Source organism: Salmo salar, chromosome 11, assembly GCF_965601325.2.
Source record: "Salmo salar chromosome 11, fSalSal1, whole genome shotgun sequence".
In the NCBI taxonomy this organism is placed as follows: domain Eukaryota; kingdom Metazoa; phylum Chordata; class Actinopteri; order Salmoniformes; family Salmonidae; genus Salmo; species Salmo salar.
Window position 1 is genome coordinate 55057501 of NC_138301.1, and position 18186 is coordinate 55075686.

General features: G+C 45.0%; 1 protein-coding gene across 1 annotated transcript in view; it reads right to left on the reverse strand.

Annotated features, from left to right (window-relative positions):
* The window catches only part of LOC106609698 (calcium and integrin-binding family member 2), a 42946-nt gene that overhangs the window by 13776 nt on the left and 10984 nt on the right, over positions 1-18186 (reverse strand). Inside the window, exons 3-5 of the mRNA XM_014208668.3 lie at positions 10295-10406; positions 4391-4538; positions 3416-3611 (exon numbers count right to left, since the gene is read on the reverse strand). Coding sequence (XP_014064143.1) covers positions 3416-3611; positions 4391-4538; positions 10295-10406 — 456 coding nt within the window. The remainder of the gene's footprint in view (positions 1-3415; positions 3612-4390; positions 4539-10294; positions 10407-18186) is intronic.

An 18186-nucleotide genomic window follows, 5' to 3' on the forward strand; every position in this document is an offset into this window, starting at 1 on the left:
GCAAATGAACTGAATCCTCCAAAAACATTTCCACTGCATTTCAGCCCTGCCACAAAAGGACCAGCTGACATCATGTCAGTGATTCTGTCGTTAACACAGGTGTGGGTGTTGACGAGGACAAGGCTGGAGATCACTCTGTCATGCTGATTGAGTTTGAATAACAGACTGGAAGCTTCAAAAGGGTGGTGCTTGGAATCATTGTTCTTCCTCTGTCATCCATGGTTACCTGCAAGGAAACACGTGCTGTCATCATTGCTTTGCACAAAAAGGGCTTCACAGGCAAGGATATTGCTGCCAGTAAGATTGCACCTCAATCAACCATTTATCGGATCATCAAGAACTTCAAGGAGAGCAGTTCAATTGTTGTGAGGAAGACTTCAGGGCGCCAAAGAAAGTCCAGCAAGCGCCAGGACCATCTCCTAAAGTTGATTCAGCTGCGGGATCGGGGCACCACCAGTACAGAGCTTGATCAGGAATAGCTGCAGGCAGGTGTGAGTGCATCTGCACGCACAGTGAGGCGAAGACTTTTGGAGGATGGCCTGGTGTCAAGAAGGGCAGCAAAGAAGCCACTTCTCTCCAGGAAAAACATCAGGGACAGACTGATATTCTGCAAAAGGTACAGGGATTGGACTGCTGAGGACTGGGGTAAAGTCATTTTCTCTGATCAATACCCTTTCCGATTGTTTGGGGCATCCGGAAAAAAGCTTTTCCGGAGAAGACAAGGTGAGCACTACAATCAGTCCTGTGTCATGCCAACAGTAAAGCATCCTGTGTGGGGTTGCTTCTCAGCGAAGGGAGTGGGCTCACTCACAATTTTGCCTAAGAACACAGCCATGAATAAAGAATGGTACCAACACATCCTCCGAGAGCAACTTCTCCCAACCATCCAGGAACAGTTTGGTGACGAACAATGCCTTTTCCAGCATGATGGAGCACCTTGCCATAAGGCAAAAGTGATAACTAAGTGGCTCGGGGAACAAAACATCGATATTTTGGGTCCATGGCCAGGAAACTCCCCAGACCTTAATCCCATTGAGAACTTGTGGTCAATCCTCAAGAGGCAGGTGGACAAACAAAAACTCACAAATTCTGACAAACTCCAAGCATTGATTATGCAAGAATGGGCCCAGAAGTTAATTGACAGCATGCCAGGGCGGATTGCAGAGGTCTTGAAAAAGAAGTCAACGCTGCAAATATTGACTCTTTGCATCAACTTCATGTAATTGTCAATAAAAGCCTTTGACACTTATGAAATGCTGGTAATTATACTTCAGTATTCATTCCATAGTAACATCTGACAAAAATATCTCAAGACACTGAGGCAGCAGACTTTGTGAAAATTAATATTTGTGTCATTCTCAAAACTTTTGGCCACGACTGTACACCTCAAGATCTAAAGAAAATGAATATCCTCATGAAACTGATTGAGATCAAATGGTTGGTATTCAGATGTCACGTGGACGTTTGATTGACATTGAGAAATGTGAAGGGAGGGGGACCACAACAATGTGTGTTTAAAGTAGAGGTAAAGAAACACATGAACGTAATACGGATCTTTAGCTCTGGGGATAAGGGATCCAGGGGTCTGTACGGAGAGGGGGGCCTCCGCCATTCTAATAGGGCATCAGGTCAGTCAGAGTATCCCACACCTCAGCAGTGAATCTAAAGATACTGACAGGTTGCTGAAAACTGACAAGTTAACGCTGCAATGACATGGTTCTAATACAAGTCTATTAGGAGGACAGGTCTGGGACAGATTGTGGCTGGAGGAAAGTCCATCTGCATAGGAGCATCTACTATGGCAGCCCAGTTATTGGCAAAATATCTGATCTGATTGGTCAAAAGACCAATTGGTGGCAAAAGGATCAGAATTGTGCTGCCTGTGTAAACCAGCCTCACTCAAAATTGTGTAATGTGTATGTTTTATGTCTGTTCTTATCCTTCACTGTAAGCCAAAGCGCCAAATACACATATCCATTCTGTGCAAACAATGGACAAGTCTATCAGCTAGCATGCTAGTAGACACCCATATACTTCCAGTCATTGCGCTAACGCTAGTTAGCATTGGCTCCCTCTTATTAACTTCCTTCATACTGGACACAGAGACGTAAGAATGGTATCCACAAGTTCTCCTGACTCTGGGGAATTCGATAAAGGGCCTCATTGCCAAAATCCCAAAATATCCCTTTAACATGTAAATGTCTATAACAACATTCACTCGCCAGACACCTGTTACAGGAGGAGAGAGACATGTTGTTGTTTATCGCTATTTATGTCTTACAGAGCCATCATGTTTATCTGTCACTGTCTCTGGTCACAGGCAGCAGCATCCTGCCACAAGCCTGACCTGGTTGCCACGGCAACACGCTCCACCAATAAACCATGGAAACCAGGAAGAGTTCAAGCCAATCTACAGCCGCCCCCGTGTGATTGGCAGATTTACGGGCCATATCATTGGCCAGCTAAATCAAGCTCTCTGGAATGGGAGAGGTTTTTACTAGCCAGTTCTTTCCGCCTGGTTTGGGCTCTCAAATGAAAACGATTTACAATACTGTTGATAGATTGATTGGTCCGCAGTAAAAAGGCTCTGATCAAGCACTATTGGTTCTCTCTCTCTGTGTTTAATCTCGGTCTGAAAGCAGCATTATGCAGAGCAGCAGCAGTTATCTTTGCCTGAAAGCAGCATTATACAGAGCAGCAGAAGTTATCTCTGTCTGGAAGCAGCATTATAGAGAGCAGTAGAAGATATCTCTGTCTGAAAGCAGCATTATGTAGAGCAGCAGAGGTTCTCTGTCTGAAAGCAGCATTATACAGAGCAGCAGAAGTTATCTCTGTCTGAAAGCAGCATTACGTAGTGCAGCAGAAGTTATCTTTGTCTGAAAGCAGCATTATACAGATCAGAATAAGTTATATCTGTGTGAAAGCAGCATTATGTAGAGCAGCAGAAGTTATCTTTGTCTGAAAGCAGCATTATACAGATCAGAATAAGTTATCTCTGTCTGAAAGCAGCATTATACAGAGCATCAGAAGTTATCTCTGTCTGAAAGCAGCATTATACAGAGCAGCAGAAGTTATCTTTGTCTGAAAGCAGCATTATACAGATCAGAAGAAGTTATCTCTGTCTGAAAGAAGCATTATACAGAGCAGCAGAAGTTATCTGTCTGAAAGCAGCATTATATAGAGCAGCAGAAGTTATCTCTGTCTGAAAGCAGCATTATGTAGAGCAGCAGAAGTTATCTCCACCTCCATGTCATTATACACTAGCCTGACACACCAGATCACCTCCATGACATTATACACTAGCCTGACACACCAGATCACCTCCATGTCATTATACACTAGCCTGACTCCCCAGACCACCTCCATGACATTATACACTAGCCTGACTCCCCAGACCACCTCCATGACATGTTACCTTAGAAAGTCTGGAGCTTTAGAGATCATGTTCTCAAAGTCAGAGAAGGAGAGCTTGCTGTCCCCGTCGAGGTCAGCCTCCTCCATGGCCTTGCTACAGACCAGATTGACCTCTTCAGGGGTCAGCTCTCCTTTAGTCAGCCGGTTCAACGTCTTCTCCAGATCCTCCTTACACAGGAAGTTATCCACGTTAAAATCTGACACACAGGAAAGAGGAAGAGATTAAAAAACAGTGGGAGAAAGGAGATGAAGAGATTAAAATTTGAGAAATTAAGAGATTCAAAACTTGTTTGAATGGCACAGGACAGAATGGGTTGGAAGCAGTTTGAAATTCAAAAAGCTGAACTAAATAAGTTACTAAATAACGAAATAAGTAACTAAATAAGCAAGATAAAACAGAAGCTAACTAAATAACTAACTAAATAACTAAATAACTAACTAAATAACGAAATAAGTAACTAAATAAGCAAGCTAAAACAGAGTAAGTATGAGTCAGAGTCCTAGTTGTCATCAGACAGTCAGACAGACAGTCAGACAGACAGACAGACAGACAGACAGACAGACAGACAGACAGACAGACAGACAGACAGACAGACAGACAGACAGACAGACAGACAGACTAAACACACTCTCAGTCAGTACTAACCATAGGAGACATACTAGTCTACTCAGTACTAACCATAGGAGACATACTAGTCTACTCAGTACTAACCATAGGAGACATACTAGTCTACTCAGTACTAACCATAGGAGACATACTAGTCTACTCAGTACTAACCATAGGATACATACTAGTCTACTCAGTACTAACCATAGGAGACATACTAGTCTACTCAGTACTAACCATAGGAGACATACTAGTCTACTCAGTACTAACCATAGGAGACATACTAGTCTACTCCATACTAACCATAGGAGACATACTAGTCTACTCAGTACTAACCATAGGAGACATACTAGTCTACTCAGTACTAACCATAGATTTTAAAAGCATATATGGTCTTCAGTTCTCTTGGAGCCGTTTCGCAGAGAGCAGAGAACATGTCTACAAAGTCATTGAAGCTCATGTTGCCTTGTCCGTCCTCAGAGAAGACTTCCACGATGCGGTGTCTGAAAGGGTTCTCCTGTAAGGGTAAGAAGAGCAGAGGGACAGGAACAATCTGAGTCAGTACTGTATACAGGGCATTATGGGTATTGTAGTAGATCATGAGTGAGTCAGTACTGTATACAGGGCATTATGGGTGTTGTAGTACATCACGAGTGAGTCAGTACTGTATACAGGGCATTATGGGTATTGTAGTAGATCATGAGTGAGTCAGTACTGTATACAGGGCATTGTGGGTATTGTAGTAGATCATGAGTGAGTCAGTACTGTATACAGGGCATTATGGGTATTGTAGTAGATCATGAGTGAGTCAGTACTGTATACAGGGCATTATGGGTATTGTAGTAGATCATGAGTGAGTCAGTACTGTATACAGGGCATTGTGGGTATTGTAGTAGATCATGAGTGAGTCAGTACTGTAGACAGGGCATTATGGGTATTGTAGTACATCATGAGTGAGTCAGTACTGTATACAGGGCATTATGGGTATTGTAGTCGATCATGAGTGAGTCAGTACTGTATACAGGGCATTATGGGTATTGTAGTACATCATGCTACAGGTACTACTAAGAGGAATATGGAGTCTCAACCATGACTGTGATATAAATAGATACAGAGTAAAGTGCTGTGTCCCACTATAGCAGATCTTCATGAGGTCAGTAGGTGACAGAACAGCCCCAGACATCACACACTGCAGATGCCAAGTTTGGTAACAGAATGACGCCACCAGCAGCACAAACCGTCATTCTGTTACCTAACTTTGTATCTGCACTATTCAAGTAAAGGTGCTTTTTGTCTCAGATCTCCTGTGGAAGTTGTTAAAAGTCATGCTTGTGCATAAAGTTGTACGGTTTGTTGAACTTTGCAATCATTACTGTGGAATTACATTGAGTCTCAGCATCATTCTGTTACTGTGGAATTATATTGAGTCTCAGCATCATTCTGTTACTGTGGAATTACATTGAGTCTCAGCATCATTCTGTTACTGTGGAATTACAGATTTATAGTCAAAATGTATGTTTCAAAATAGACAATTGTGTTAATGTTGAGATTCTGATCAATTTCACCCATCGCCAAACGTTAAGAACATTAGTCTGCTATGAACTCAAAGCATTGTGTTTCTGTGATACCCAGAGGCTGGGAAATTGGCGACATACCGGTACAACCTAAGATGGCCACCGATATGGGCGCCGGGGACCAATCAGACCTTGACCTCTTACTTTGGAGCTAACTCAGTTCCAATTAAGTTTGACTTGGTGTAGAGACATTGACTAGAGACTTACATTTAAATAACATGTGTTCTTTTTGAGTTATAGGTGCTGCCCCCCGCCGCCCGGCTCTGCCTGTTGTCCATTTTGGCTCTGCCTGTTGTCCATTTTGGCTCTGCCTGTTGTCCATTTTGGCTCTGCCTGTTGTCCATTTTGGCTCTGCCTGTTGTCCATTTTGGCTCGGCCTGTTGTCCATTTTGGCTCTGCCCGTTGTCCATTTTGGCTCTGCCCGTTGTCCATTTTGGCTCTGCCCGTTGTCCATTTTGGCTCTGCCCGTTATACATTTTGGCTCTGCCCGTTATACATTTTGGCTCTGCCCGTTGTCCATTTTGGCTCTACCCGTTGTCCATTTTGGCTCTGCCCGTTGTCCATTTTGGCTCTGCCCGTTGTCCATTTTGGCTCTGCCCGTTGTCCATTTTGGCTCTGCCGTTATACATTTTGGCTCTGCTTGTTGTCCATTTTGGCTCTGCTTGTTATACATTTTGGCTCTGCCTGTTATACATTTTGGCTCTTCCTGTTATACATTTTGGCTCTGCCTGTTATACATTTTGGCTCTGCCTGTTGTCCATTTTGGCTCTGCCTGTTGTCCATTTTGGCTCTGCCTGTTGTCCATTTTGGCTCTGCCTGTTGTCCATTTTGGCTCTGCCTGTTATACATTTTGGCTCTGCTTGTTGTCCATTTTGGCTCTGCCTGTTGTCCATTTTGGCTCTGCCTGTTGTCCATTTTGGCTCTGCCTGTTGTCCATTTTGGCTCTGCCTGTTATACATTTTGGCTCTGCTTGTTGTCCATTTTGGCTCTGCCTGTTGTCCATTTTGGCTCTGCCTGTTATACATTTTGGCTCTGCCTGTTGTCCATTTTGGCTCTGCCTGTTGTCCATTTTGGCTCTGCCTGTTGTCCATTTTGGCTCTGCCTGTTATACATTTTGGCTCTGCCTGTTGTCCATTTTGGCTCTGCTTGTTGTCCATTTTGGCTCTGCCTGTTGTCCATTTTGGCTCTGACTGTTGTCCATTTTGGCTCTGCTTGTTGTCCATTTTGGCTCTGCTTGTTGTCAGAGGACCATAATTCACCGCTGAACGGGCCCCAGTCGCTGGGAGCTTTACAGCCCTGTTACTGCCAGTGGTGTAAAGTACTTAAGTAAAAATACTTGAATGTACTACTTAAGTAGTTTTTTGGGGTATCTGTACTTTACTTTTTATATTTTTGACTACTTTTACTTCACTACATTCCTAAAGAAAATTATGTACTTTTTACTAAATCTTTCCCTGACACTCAAAAGTACTCGTTACATTCTGAACGGTCAGCAGGACACCCAACAGCCTCTGATCTGGCGGACTCACTAAACACATGCTTGGTATGTAAACTATGTCTGAGTGTTGGAGCATGACCCTGGCTATTTGTAAATTAAAAACATATAAGAAAATGCTGCCGTCTGGTTTGCTTTATATAAGGAATATGAAAAAGATTTATACTTTTACTTTTGACACTTCATTATATTTTAGCAATTACATTTACTTTTGATACTTAAGTATATTTAAAACCAAATACTTTGACTTTTACTCAAGTAGTATTTTACTGGGTGACTTTCACTTTAACTTGAGTCATTTTCTATTAAAGTATCTTTACTTTTACTCAAGTATGACAATTGGGTACTTTTTCCACCACTGGTTACTGGTACCACGATTGTGTCCCACTCCCAAATGGTACCCTGTTCCCCACATAGTGTACTACCCCCCCCCCCCCCCCCCCCCCATAGAGCTCTGGTCCAAAGTAGTGCACTATTTAGGGAATAGGGTGCCATTTGGCTCTGGTCTAAAGTAGTGCACTATTTAGAGAATAGGGTGCGATTTGGCTCTGGTCTAAAGTAGTGCACTGTAATAGGGAATAGGCTGCCATTTGGGATGCAATTCATGTCTCTAGCAGGAACATGTTACAGATACTCCCTCTACACCTGTCCCCTCCAGGGGAACATGTTACAGATACTCCCTCTACACCTGTCCCCTCTCCAGGGGAACATGTTACAGATACTCCCTCTACACCTGTCCCCTCTCCAGGGGAACATGTTACAGATACTCCCTCTACACCCGTCCCCTCTCCAGGGGAACATGTTACAGATACTCCCTCTACACCTGTCCCCTCCAGGGGAACATGTTACAGATACTCCCTCTACACCTGTCCCCTCTCCAGGGGAACATGTTACAGATACTCCCTCTACACCTGTCCCCTCTCCAGGGGAACATGTTACAGATACTCCCTCTACACCCGTCCCCTCTCCAGGGGAACATGATACAGATACTCCCTCTACACCTGTCCCCTCTCCAGGGGAACATGATACAGATACTCCCTCTACACCCGTCCCCTCTCCAGGGGAACATGATACAGATACTCCCTCTACACCTGTCCCCTCTCCAGGGGAACATGATACAGATACTCCCTCTACACCTGTCCCCTCTCCAGGGGAACATGATACAGATACTCCCTCTACACCTGTCCCCTCTCCAGGGGAACATGTTACAGATACTCCCTCTACACCTGTCCCCTCCAGGGGAACATGTTACAGATACTCCCTCTACACCTGTCCCCTCTCCAGGGGAACATGTTACAGATACTCCCTCTACACCTGTCCCCTCTCCAGGGGAACATGTTACAGATACTCCCTCTACACCCGTCCCCTCTCCAGGGGAACATGATACAGATACTCCCTCTACACCCGTACCCTCTCCAGGGGAACATGTTACAGATACTCCCTCTACACCCGTCCCCTCTCCAGGGGAACATGTTACAGATACTCCCTCTACACCCGTCCCCTCTCCAGGGGAACATGATACAGATACTCCCTCTACACCTGTCCCCTCTCCAGGGGAACATGATACAGATACTCCCTCTACACCCGTCCCCTCTCCAGGGGAACATGTTACAGATACTCCCTCTACACCCGTCCCCTCTCCAGGGGAACATGATACAGATACTCCCTCTACACCTGTCCCCTCTCCAGGGGAAACATGATACAGATATTCCCTCTACACCTGTCCCCTCTCCAGGGGGAACATGTTAGAGAAGTTCTGGTACCACTAGAGGATTCTGGGTAGTCATCATGTGAATGATCCACAGAGAATGGACTGGTGTTGTTGGGTCTGTTGTAAGTGATTCGCTAGGCTCTGATGTTGTCTGTATTGGAAAAGCCATATAATATTTGTTATATAAAGACAGATTTATACTCCCAACAGTATGCTGCAACGGTAGCTCAAACAATATTCTACAGTATGTTTACTGAGCACTGCGTGATTACATATCATGATTTATTAAAAGAAGAATTCAAATGACCAATCGGACGAGGCAAGAAAAAGAAAAGAGGTGTGATGACTCAACAATATCACCACAGACTGAGTCCCTGTTCTCTCTCTCTCCTCTGTTTAAATGACCCTGTCTGTCTGTGTGGGCTCTGGTGACTGGACTGTGCACTGCTGGGCTAGCTGGAGGGAGGGATGGAGGGAGGGAGGGAGGGATGGATGGAGACATATTGAGGCTGACTAATCACAAGTGAGGTTGAGTCAGCAGAGGGTGAATGGAATGCTGCTCACCAGGAAACAGCCTTAACACATCACAGTAGTAACGATCACATGATTCCTCACTGTTACCAAGCAACTATCTACTGCTCCATATTACCTCCCTGTTACCAAGCAACTATCTACTGTTCCATACAGTATCACTTCCCTGTTACCAAGCAAATATCTACTGCTCCATACAGTATCACTTCCCTGTTACCAAGCAACTATCTACTGCTCCATATTACCTCCCTGTTACCAAGCAACTATCTACTGTTCCATACAGTATCACCTCCCTGTTTACCAATCAACTATCTACTGCTCCATACAGTATCACCTCCCTGTTACCAAGCAACTATCTACTGTTCCATACAGCATCACCTCACTGTTACCAAGCAACTATCTACTGCTCCATACAGTATCACCTCACTGTCACCAAGCAACTATCTACTGTGCCATACAGTATCACCTCAGTGTTACCAAGCAACTATCTACTGCTCCATACAGTATCACCTCACTGTTACCAAGCAACTATCTACTGGCCCATATCACCTCACTGTTACCAAGCAACTATCTACTGGCCCATATCACCTCACTGTTACCAAGCAACTATCTCATGGCCCATATCACCTCACTGTTACCAAGCAACTATCTACTGGCCCATATCACCTCACTGTAGGGTTGGCTAGAACAAGTTACGCTTATAAGCTTAATGTCTTAAAATAACATTGAACAGAGGGATAAAGAGATTAGTTCTACATTAGATTTACCAGCTCATAAAACATACAGGTGGTGTGTATAAAATAGCCTAGCAGCCAGACAGATAACTCTGAAGAACATATAATTTAAGTTTGAACTTTAAGTTCAATTTATGAAGAGCTAAATATTTACACTTAACTGACATTAACACCAAACGAGTATCAATACCATGAGAACAAAAAGATCAGAAGGTCAGAAGGCCGTACCTTTAGTTCTGGCATGCTGACGATGAGCGCCAGGGGGAGTCTGACGTCAGGCTGGTTGGTGTAGTCCAGTGGCACTAGGTGAGGAGCCAGCTCATGGAATCTCCCATGTAACCTAGGACACACAGACAGGACAAGGTTAGGAAACATCCACACACATAACCTTATGGGTTATGGCTCTTTTGTTTACAAGGCAGGAGTGGTTTAGCCTGGTCCAAGATCTGTTTGTGCTGTCGTGTCAATAACCGTAGGAGTTAGCTGTACGAGCATAAACAGATCTGGGACCAAGGTAGAGAAATGAAGAGCCATTATGGACGTAGTATGCAGAGGTCTAGCATCAGTACAGTCGACTCAATCAGTCATAAATATATTCACATACAGTATATGGTGCTTATCTTTTCCATTCATTTTAGATTGAAACATACAGCTGTATCTACACAACAGATGAACTGGGACGTGGACTTTTCTCACACATTCCTGACACATACCCATGGCCACCCTCTACATTTTGAGGTCTGAAAACATCTTGACAAACTTACATTTTTGGAGCCAATTCTCTTTAATTCTCTGAGGTAAGCACCCTGTACTGTCATGGAGCTGGGATGTTTAACCCCCTACATACAACCAACATATTTTACACATTACCAACTGGGGGTCATTTTGACCCAGAGAAGAAACTATTGGGAAAAACAACAATCATAGCAAAACATAAAGTATTCATAAAGTATTCATAAAGTATTCAGAAGGTATTCAGAAAGTATTCCGAAAGTATTCAGAAAGTATTCAGAAAGAATTCATAAAGTATTCACAAAGTATTCAGAAGGTATTCACAAAGTATTCAGAAAGTATTCAGAAGGTATTCAGAAAGTATTCACAAAGTATTCACAAAGTATTCAGACCCCTTGACTTTTTCCACATTTTGTGACGTTACAGCCTTATTCTAAAATATATATATTTTTTTTTAAATACTCCTCATAATCCTCCCGAGGGGCGCATCGGTCTAAGGCACTGCATCTCAGTGCTAGAGGCAACACTACAGACCCTGGTTCGATTCCTGGCTGTATCACAACCGGCCGTGATTAGGAGTCCCATAGGGCGGCACACAATTGGCCCAGTGTCGTCTGGGTTAGGGTTTGGCCCGGTGTAGGCTGTCATTGCAAATAAGAATTTGTTCTTAACTGACTTGCCTAGTTAAATAAAACATATAAATAACATCTACACACAATAATAACAAAGAGAAAACAGGTTTTTATAATTTCTTGTAAATGTCTAAATTAAAAGACAGAAATACCTTATTTTACAAAAGTATTCAGACCCTTTGCTATGAAATTCGAAATTGAGCTCAGGTGCATCCTGTTTCCATTGATCATCCTTGAGATGTTTCTACAACTTGATTGGGTATATTGTGTGTAGACTGATGTGGTGGGGGGGAAATGTATCCTTTTAAGAATAAGGCTGTAACGTAACAAATGGTGGAATAAGTAAAGGGGTCGGAATACTTTCTGAATGCACTGGACACTTCATTAGTATCAAAACGTCATTAGACATGTTAATAATGTAATATTACAGTTCAATTTAGATTTTGTACAAGGTCATGTGTAGTGATAACCAGTAATAACCAGTGATAACCAGTTATAACCAGTTATAACCAGTGATAACCAGTGATAACCAGTGATAATCAGTGATAACCAGTGATAACCAGTGATAACCAGTGATAACCAGTTATAATCAGTGATAACCAGTGATAACCATTTCCGGAGACCTTCTCCCCTACCTCACCTCGCTCATCAACGCATCCTTGACCGCTGGCTACGTCCCTTCCGTCTTCAAGAGAGCGAGAGTTGCACCCCTTCTGAAAAAACCTACACTCGATCCCTCCGATGTCAACAACTACAGGCCAGTATCCCTTCTTTCCTTTCTCTCCAAAACTCTTGAACGCGCCGTGCTTGGCCAGCTCTCTTGCTATCTCTCTCAGAATGACCTTCTTGATCCTAATCAGTCAGGTTTCAAGACTGGGCATTCAACTGAGACTGCTCTTCTCTGTGTCACGGAGGCTCTCCGCACTGCTAAAGCTAACTCTCTCTCCTCTGCTCTCATCCTTCTAGACCTATCTGCTGCCTTTGATACCGTGAACCATCAGATCCTCCTCTCCACCCTCTCCGAGCTGGGCATCTCCGGCACCGCGCACGCTTGGATTGCGTCCTACCTGACAGGTCGCTCCTACCAGGTGGCGTGGCGAGAATCTGTCTCCGCACCACGTGCTCTCACCACTGGTGTCCCCCAGGGCTCTGTTCTTGGCCCACTCCTATTCTCGCTATACACCAAGTCACTTGGCTCTGTCATATCCTCACATGGTCTCTCATATCATTGCTATGCAGATGACACACAATTCATCTTCTCCTTTCCCCCTTCTGACAACCAGGTGGCGAATCGCATCTCTGCATGTCTGGCAGACATATCAGTGTGGATGACGGATCACCACCTCAAGCTGAACCTCGGCAAGACGGAGCTGCTCTTCCTCCCGGGGAAGGACTGCCCGTTCCATGATCTCGCCATCACGGTTGACAACTCCCTTGTGTCCTCCTCCCAGAGTGCTAAGAGCCTTGGCGTGACCCTGGACAACACCCTGTCGTTCTCCACCAACATCAAGGCGGTGACCCGATCCTGTAGGTTCATGCTCTACAACATTCGCAGAGTACGACCCTGCCTCACACAGGAAGCGGCGCAGGTCCTAATCCAGGCACTTGTCATCTCCCGTCTGGATTACTGCAACTCGCTGTTGGCTGGGCTCCCTGCCTGTGCCATTAAACCCCTACAACTCATCCAGAACGCCGCAGCCCGTCTGGTGTTCAACCTTCCCAAGTTCTCTCACGTCACCCAGCTCCTCCGCTCTCTCCACTGGCTTCCAGTCGAAGCTCGCATCCGCTACAAGACCATGGTGCTTGCCTACGGAGCTGTGAGGGGAACGGCACCTCCGTACCTTCAGGCTCTGATCAGGCCCTACACCCAAACAAGGGCACTCCGTTCATCCACCTCTGGCCTGCTCGCCTCCCTACCTCTGAGGAAGCACAGTTCCCGCTCAGCCCAGTCAAAACTGTTCGCTGCTCTGGCACCCCAATGGTGGAACAAGCTCCCTCACGACGCCAGGACAGCGGAGTCAATCACCACCTTCCGGAGACACCTGAAACCCCACCTCTTCAAGGAATACCTGGGATAGGATAAAGTAATCCTTCTAACCCCCCCCTTAAAAGATTTAGATGCACTATTGTAAAGTGGTTGTTCCACTGGATATTATAGGTGAATGCACCAATTTGTAAGTCGCTCTGGATAAGAGCGTCTGCTAAATGACTAAAATGTAAATGTAAACCAGTGATAATCAGTGATAACCAGTGATAATCAGTGATAACCAGTGATAATCAGTTATAAGCAGTTATAACCAGTTATAATCAGTGATAACCAGTTATAACCAGTGATAACCAGTTATAACCAGTGATAACCAGTTATAATCAGTGATAACCAGTGATAATCAGTGATAACCAGTGATAATCAGTGATAACCAGTTATAACCATAGGCAAGTACATAAAGTGCCCCATCTTTGCAGGGGATCTGTCTATCTGGTCTAAATCACTGATACAGGTCTCTCTCCCCATTCTGATGCTATGGATAACTTGTTATTATGTCTCCAGAGAAATGTAACCTTTATTTTGATGTAACTAAGCAAGTCAGTTAAGAAGAACGAATTCTTATTTACAATGACGGCCTACCCCGGCCAAACCCAGACGACGCTGGGCCAATTGTGCACCGCCCTATGGGACTCCCAATCACAGCCGGATGTGATACAGCCTGGATTCGAACCAGAGACTGTAGTGACGCCTCTAGCACTGAGATGCAGTGCCGTAGACCGCTGCGCCACTCGGCAGCACAATAGAAACCCAGATTCAAATAAAGGTCTTATCTATCAAATGACTGTAAGCAGAATTAGGTGCTTTTGGATGGGGTCAACATGAATGTAGGCAGAATTAGGTGCTTTAGGATGGGGTCAACATGACTGTAGGCAGAATTAGGTGCTTTAGGATGGGGTCAACATGACTGTAGGCAGAATTAGGTGCTTTAGGATGGGGTCAAAATGATCCCAAAGGACCTGAAGTCCATATTAATACAGAAACAGTAAACAATTATTTTGATTTATTAATAACAAGTTGATTGACAAAGTCATGAAAACATTTGAAGAATTCAATAAGCCACATTTGGGCTATGATCAGACATATCATGGGTTTGGCAGGTAGCCTGGTGGTTAGAGCATTGGGCCAGTAACCGAAAATTGGCTCCAAAAATGTACGTTTGTCAAGATGTTTTCAGACCTCAAAATGTGTGTCAGGAATATGTGAGAAAAGTCCACGTCCCAGTTCATCTGTTGTGTAGATACAGCTGTATGTTTCAATCTAAAATGAATGGAAAAGATAAGCACCAACCGGAAGGTTGCTGGATCGAATCCCTGAGTTGACAAGGTAAAAATCTATAATTCTGCCCCTGAACAAGGCACTGTTCCTAGGCTGTCATTGAAAATAAGAATTTATTCTAACTGACTTGCCTAGTTAATTAAAAAATATATGCTTCTAGAGTCAAAATGACCCCAATTGGTGCTATGAGGGGTAATGAAATGTTTAATATATTAGGTTCAAATAGCCACTTCACAAAAATAAAAGCCTCTCTGCTAATATGCCCTAGTCTTGAATGGTCCATTTGGACCATGTATCTTCTGTCTTCAGAGCAGCGTGTGGCTAGGAAGGAGATCCCTCTCTGTCCTGTGCAGATAGGGTAGGAATGGTCCTGTACAGGACATCCATCCATTAGGACCATGTATCTTCTGTCTTCAGAGCAGTGTGTGGCTAGGAAGGAGATCCCTCTCTGTCCAGTGCAGATAGGGTAGGAATGGTCCTGTACAGGACATCCATCCATTAGGACCATGTATCTTCTGTCTTCAGAGCAGTGTGTGGCTAGGAAGGAGATCCCTCTCTGTCCTGTGCAGATAGGGTAGGAATGGTCCTGTACAGGACATCCATCCATTAGGACCATGTATCTTCTGTCTTCAGAGCAGCATGTGGCTAGGAAGGAGCTCCCTCTCTGTCCTGTGCAGATAGGGTAGGAATGGTCCTGTACAGGACATCCATCTGTGTTCCAGTCTCTCGTGTCTGCCTTAATGGCAGCTTAGGTTCTGGGTGCAGAGATCAGTCCAGGAGTCCAGTAGCGACGTCAGCTCAGATATATTAGGTTCTGGGTGAGGAGATCAGTCCAGGAGTCCAGCAGCGACGTCAGCTCAGATAGATTAGGTTCTGGGTGAGGAGATCAGTCCAGGGGTCCAGTAGCGACGTCAGCTCAGATATATTAGGTTCTGGATGAGGAGATCAGTCCAGGAGTCCAGCAGCGATGTCAGCTCAGATAGATTAGGTTCTGGGTGAGGAGATCAGTCCAGGGGTCCAGTAGCGACGTCAGCTCAGATATATTAGGTTCTGGATGAGGAGATCAGTCCAGGAGTCCAGCAGCGATGTCAGCTCAGATAGATTAGGTTCTGGGTGAGGAGATCAGTCCAGGAGTCCAGCAGCGACGTCTGTCCATTATGCTCATCAGCTCAGATAGGAGGTTCTGTCATTACAGCTCAGCTCCTTCATGTCACACCTCCACACATCTCTCTACCCAGTGTCACACGACAGAGACACAGGTACACCAGGTGACTATGAGGCCAGTGAGATGGCCCAGATAACAGCATGGAATCCAAATGAAGCTCTGTGGCTTCGATTCACCATGGTGAAACAGAGCATGTCAGTAAGGATACCAGTTTGGAAACCAGGCAACACTTTATCAAACAAGCTAATGCATTCCTCTATTCTACCATTCTACCTCCCCACAGGACATTCCTCCATTCTACCTCCCCACCTCCCCACAGGACATTCCTCCATTTTACCTCCCCACAGGACATTCCTCCATTCTACCTCCCCACAGGACATTCCTCCATTTTACCTCCCCACAGGACATTATTCCATTCTACCTCCCCACCTCCCCACAGGACATTCCTCCATTCTACCTCCCCACCTCCCCACAGGACATTCCTCCATTCTACCTCCCCACAGGACATTCCTCCATTCTGCCATTCTACGTCCCCACAGGACATTCCTCCATTCTACCTCCCCACCTCCCCACAGGACATTCCTCCATTCTACCTCCCCACAGGACATTCCTCCATTCTACGTCCCCACAGGACATTCCTCCATTCTACCTCCCCACAGGACATTCCTCCATTTTACCTCCCCACAGGACATTCCTCCATTCTACCTCCCCACAGGACATTCCTCCATTCTACCTCCCCACAGGATATTCCTCCATTCTACCTCCCCACCTCCCCACAGGACATTCCTCCATTCTACCTCCCCACAGGACATTCCTCCATTCTACCTCCCCACAGGACATTCCTCCATTCTACCTCCCCACAGGACATTCCTCCATTCTACCTCCCCACCTCCCCTTGTCCACATACTTGTACATATATAGTGTAGCATTCCTTCATACTGGACACAGAGACATATACATGGTATCCACAAGTTCATGTGACTCTGGGGAAGTAGATAGGAGCATTACTCCCCAGGTGTCTCTTTACCCATAGTAGACAGACACTATCTGTACCCTGCAGGGATGTCCACTAGGACCTAGTGTTATGTACTAGGTGTGTGTGTGTGTGTGATAATAATCCATCTTCATAGCAGATGGAAGTAAATACGTGAAGCACGTCCTTTAGAGAGTACATATACACTGTGTCATAGAAACAGCGGGTGTTCCTAATGTTTTGTACCCTCGGTGTGTATAGACCAGGCCATTTCCATTCCAGTCTTATATTGTGCATCCCAACTAGGCACAGGGCTCTGCCCCTAATAGTGAACAGTCCCGTGTGGCTCAGTTGGTAGAGCATGGTGTTTGCAATGCCAGGGTTGTGGGTTCAATTCCCATGGGGGACCAGTACAGGGAAAAAATGTATGAAATGTATGCATTCACTACTGTAAGTCGCTCTGGATAAGAGCGTCTGCTAAATGACTAAAATGTAAATGTAAATGAATAGGGATTAATTTGGGACGAGGACATTAAGACAATTCCAGATTGACGCCGGGTCTTTTTGGACATTGGAAAGGGACGTCACTGGGTCGTCTGCTCCCAATGGCAGAAAGCTCTCTTGGAAAATGTTCCATTACTGATGCTAGTGGTCCTGTAATAACATGAGGTCACACAGTGGAATAAAGAGGGGTTAATAGTGACTAACTCTCCAGTGATTAATGACCTGATGACCCGTCTGTAAACAGTCTCCACTGACAACGTTTAAAAGGCAAGGAAGGACACAGCGAGACAGATACGCACGCACACACACACACACACGAAATATTGATACTTTTTTTGGGACAGACGCACACCGACAGAAAGATGCATCAATCACAGATAAATCATCCGAGTTACTGAAACAGCACCTCTCTGTCTCAGTATGTGTAGACCATGTATCTGATGCTGTCTGGACAGTGAAACAGCACCTCTCTGTCTCAGTATGTGTAGACCATGTATCTGATGCTGTCTGGACAGTGAAACAGCACCTCTCTGTCTCAGTATGTGTAGACCATGTATCTGATGCTGTCTGGACAGTGAAACAGCACCTCTCTGTCTCAGTATGTGTGGACCATGTATCTGATGCTGTCTGGACAGTGAAACAGCACCTCTCTGTCTCAGTATGTGTAGACCATGTATCTGATGCTGTCTGGACAGTGAAACAGCACTTCTCTGTCTCAGTATGTGTAGACCATGTATCTGATGCTGTCTGGACAGTGAAACAGCACCTCTCTGTCTCAGTATGTGTAGACCA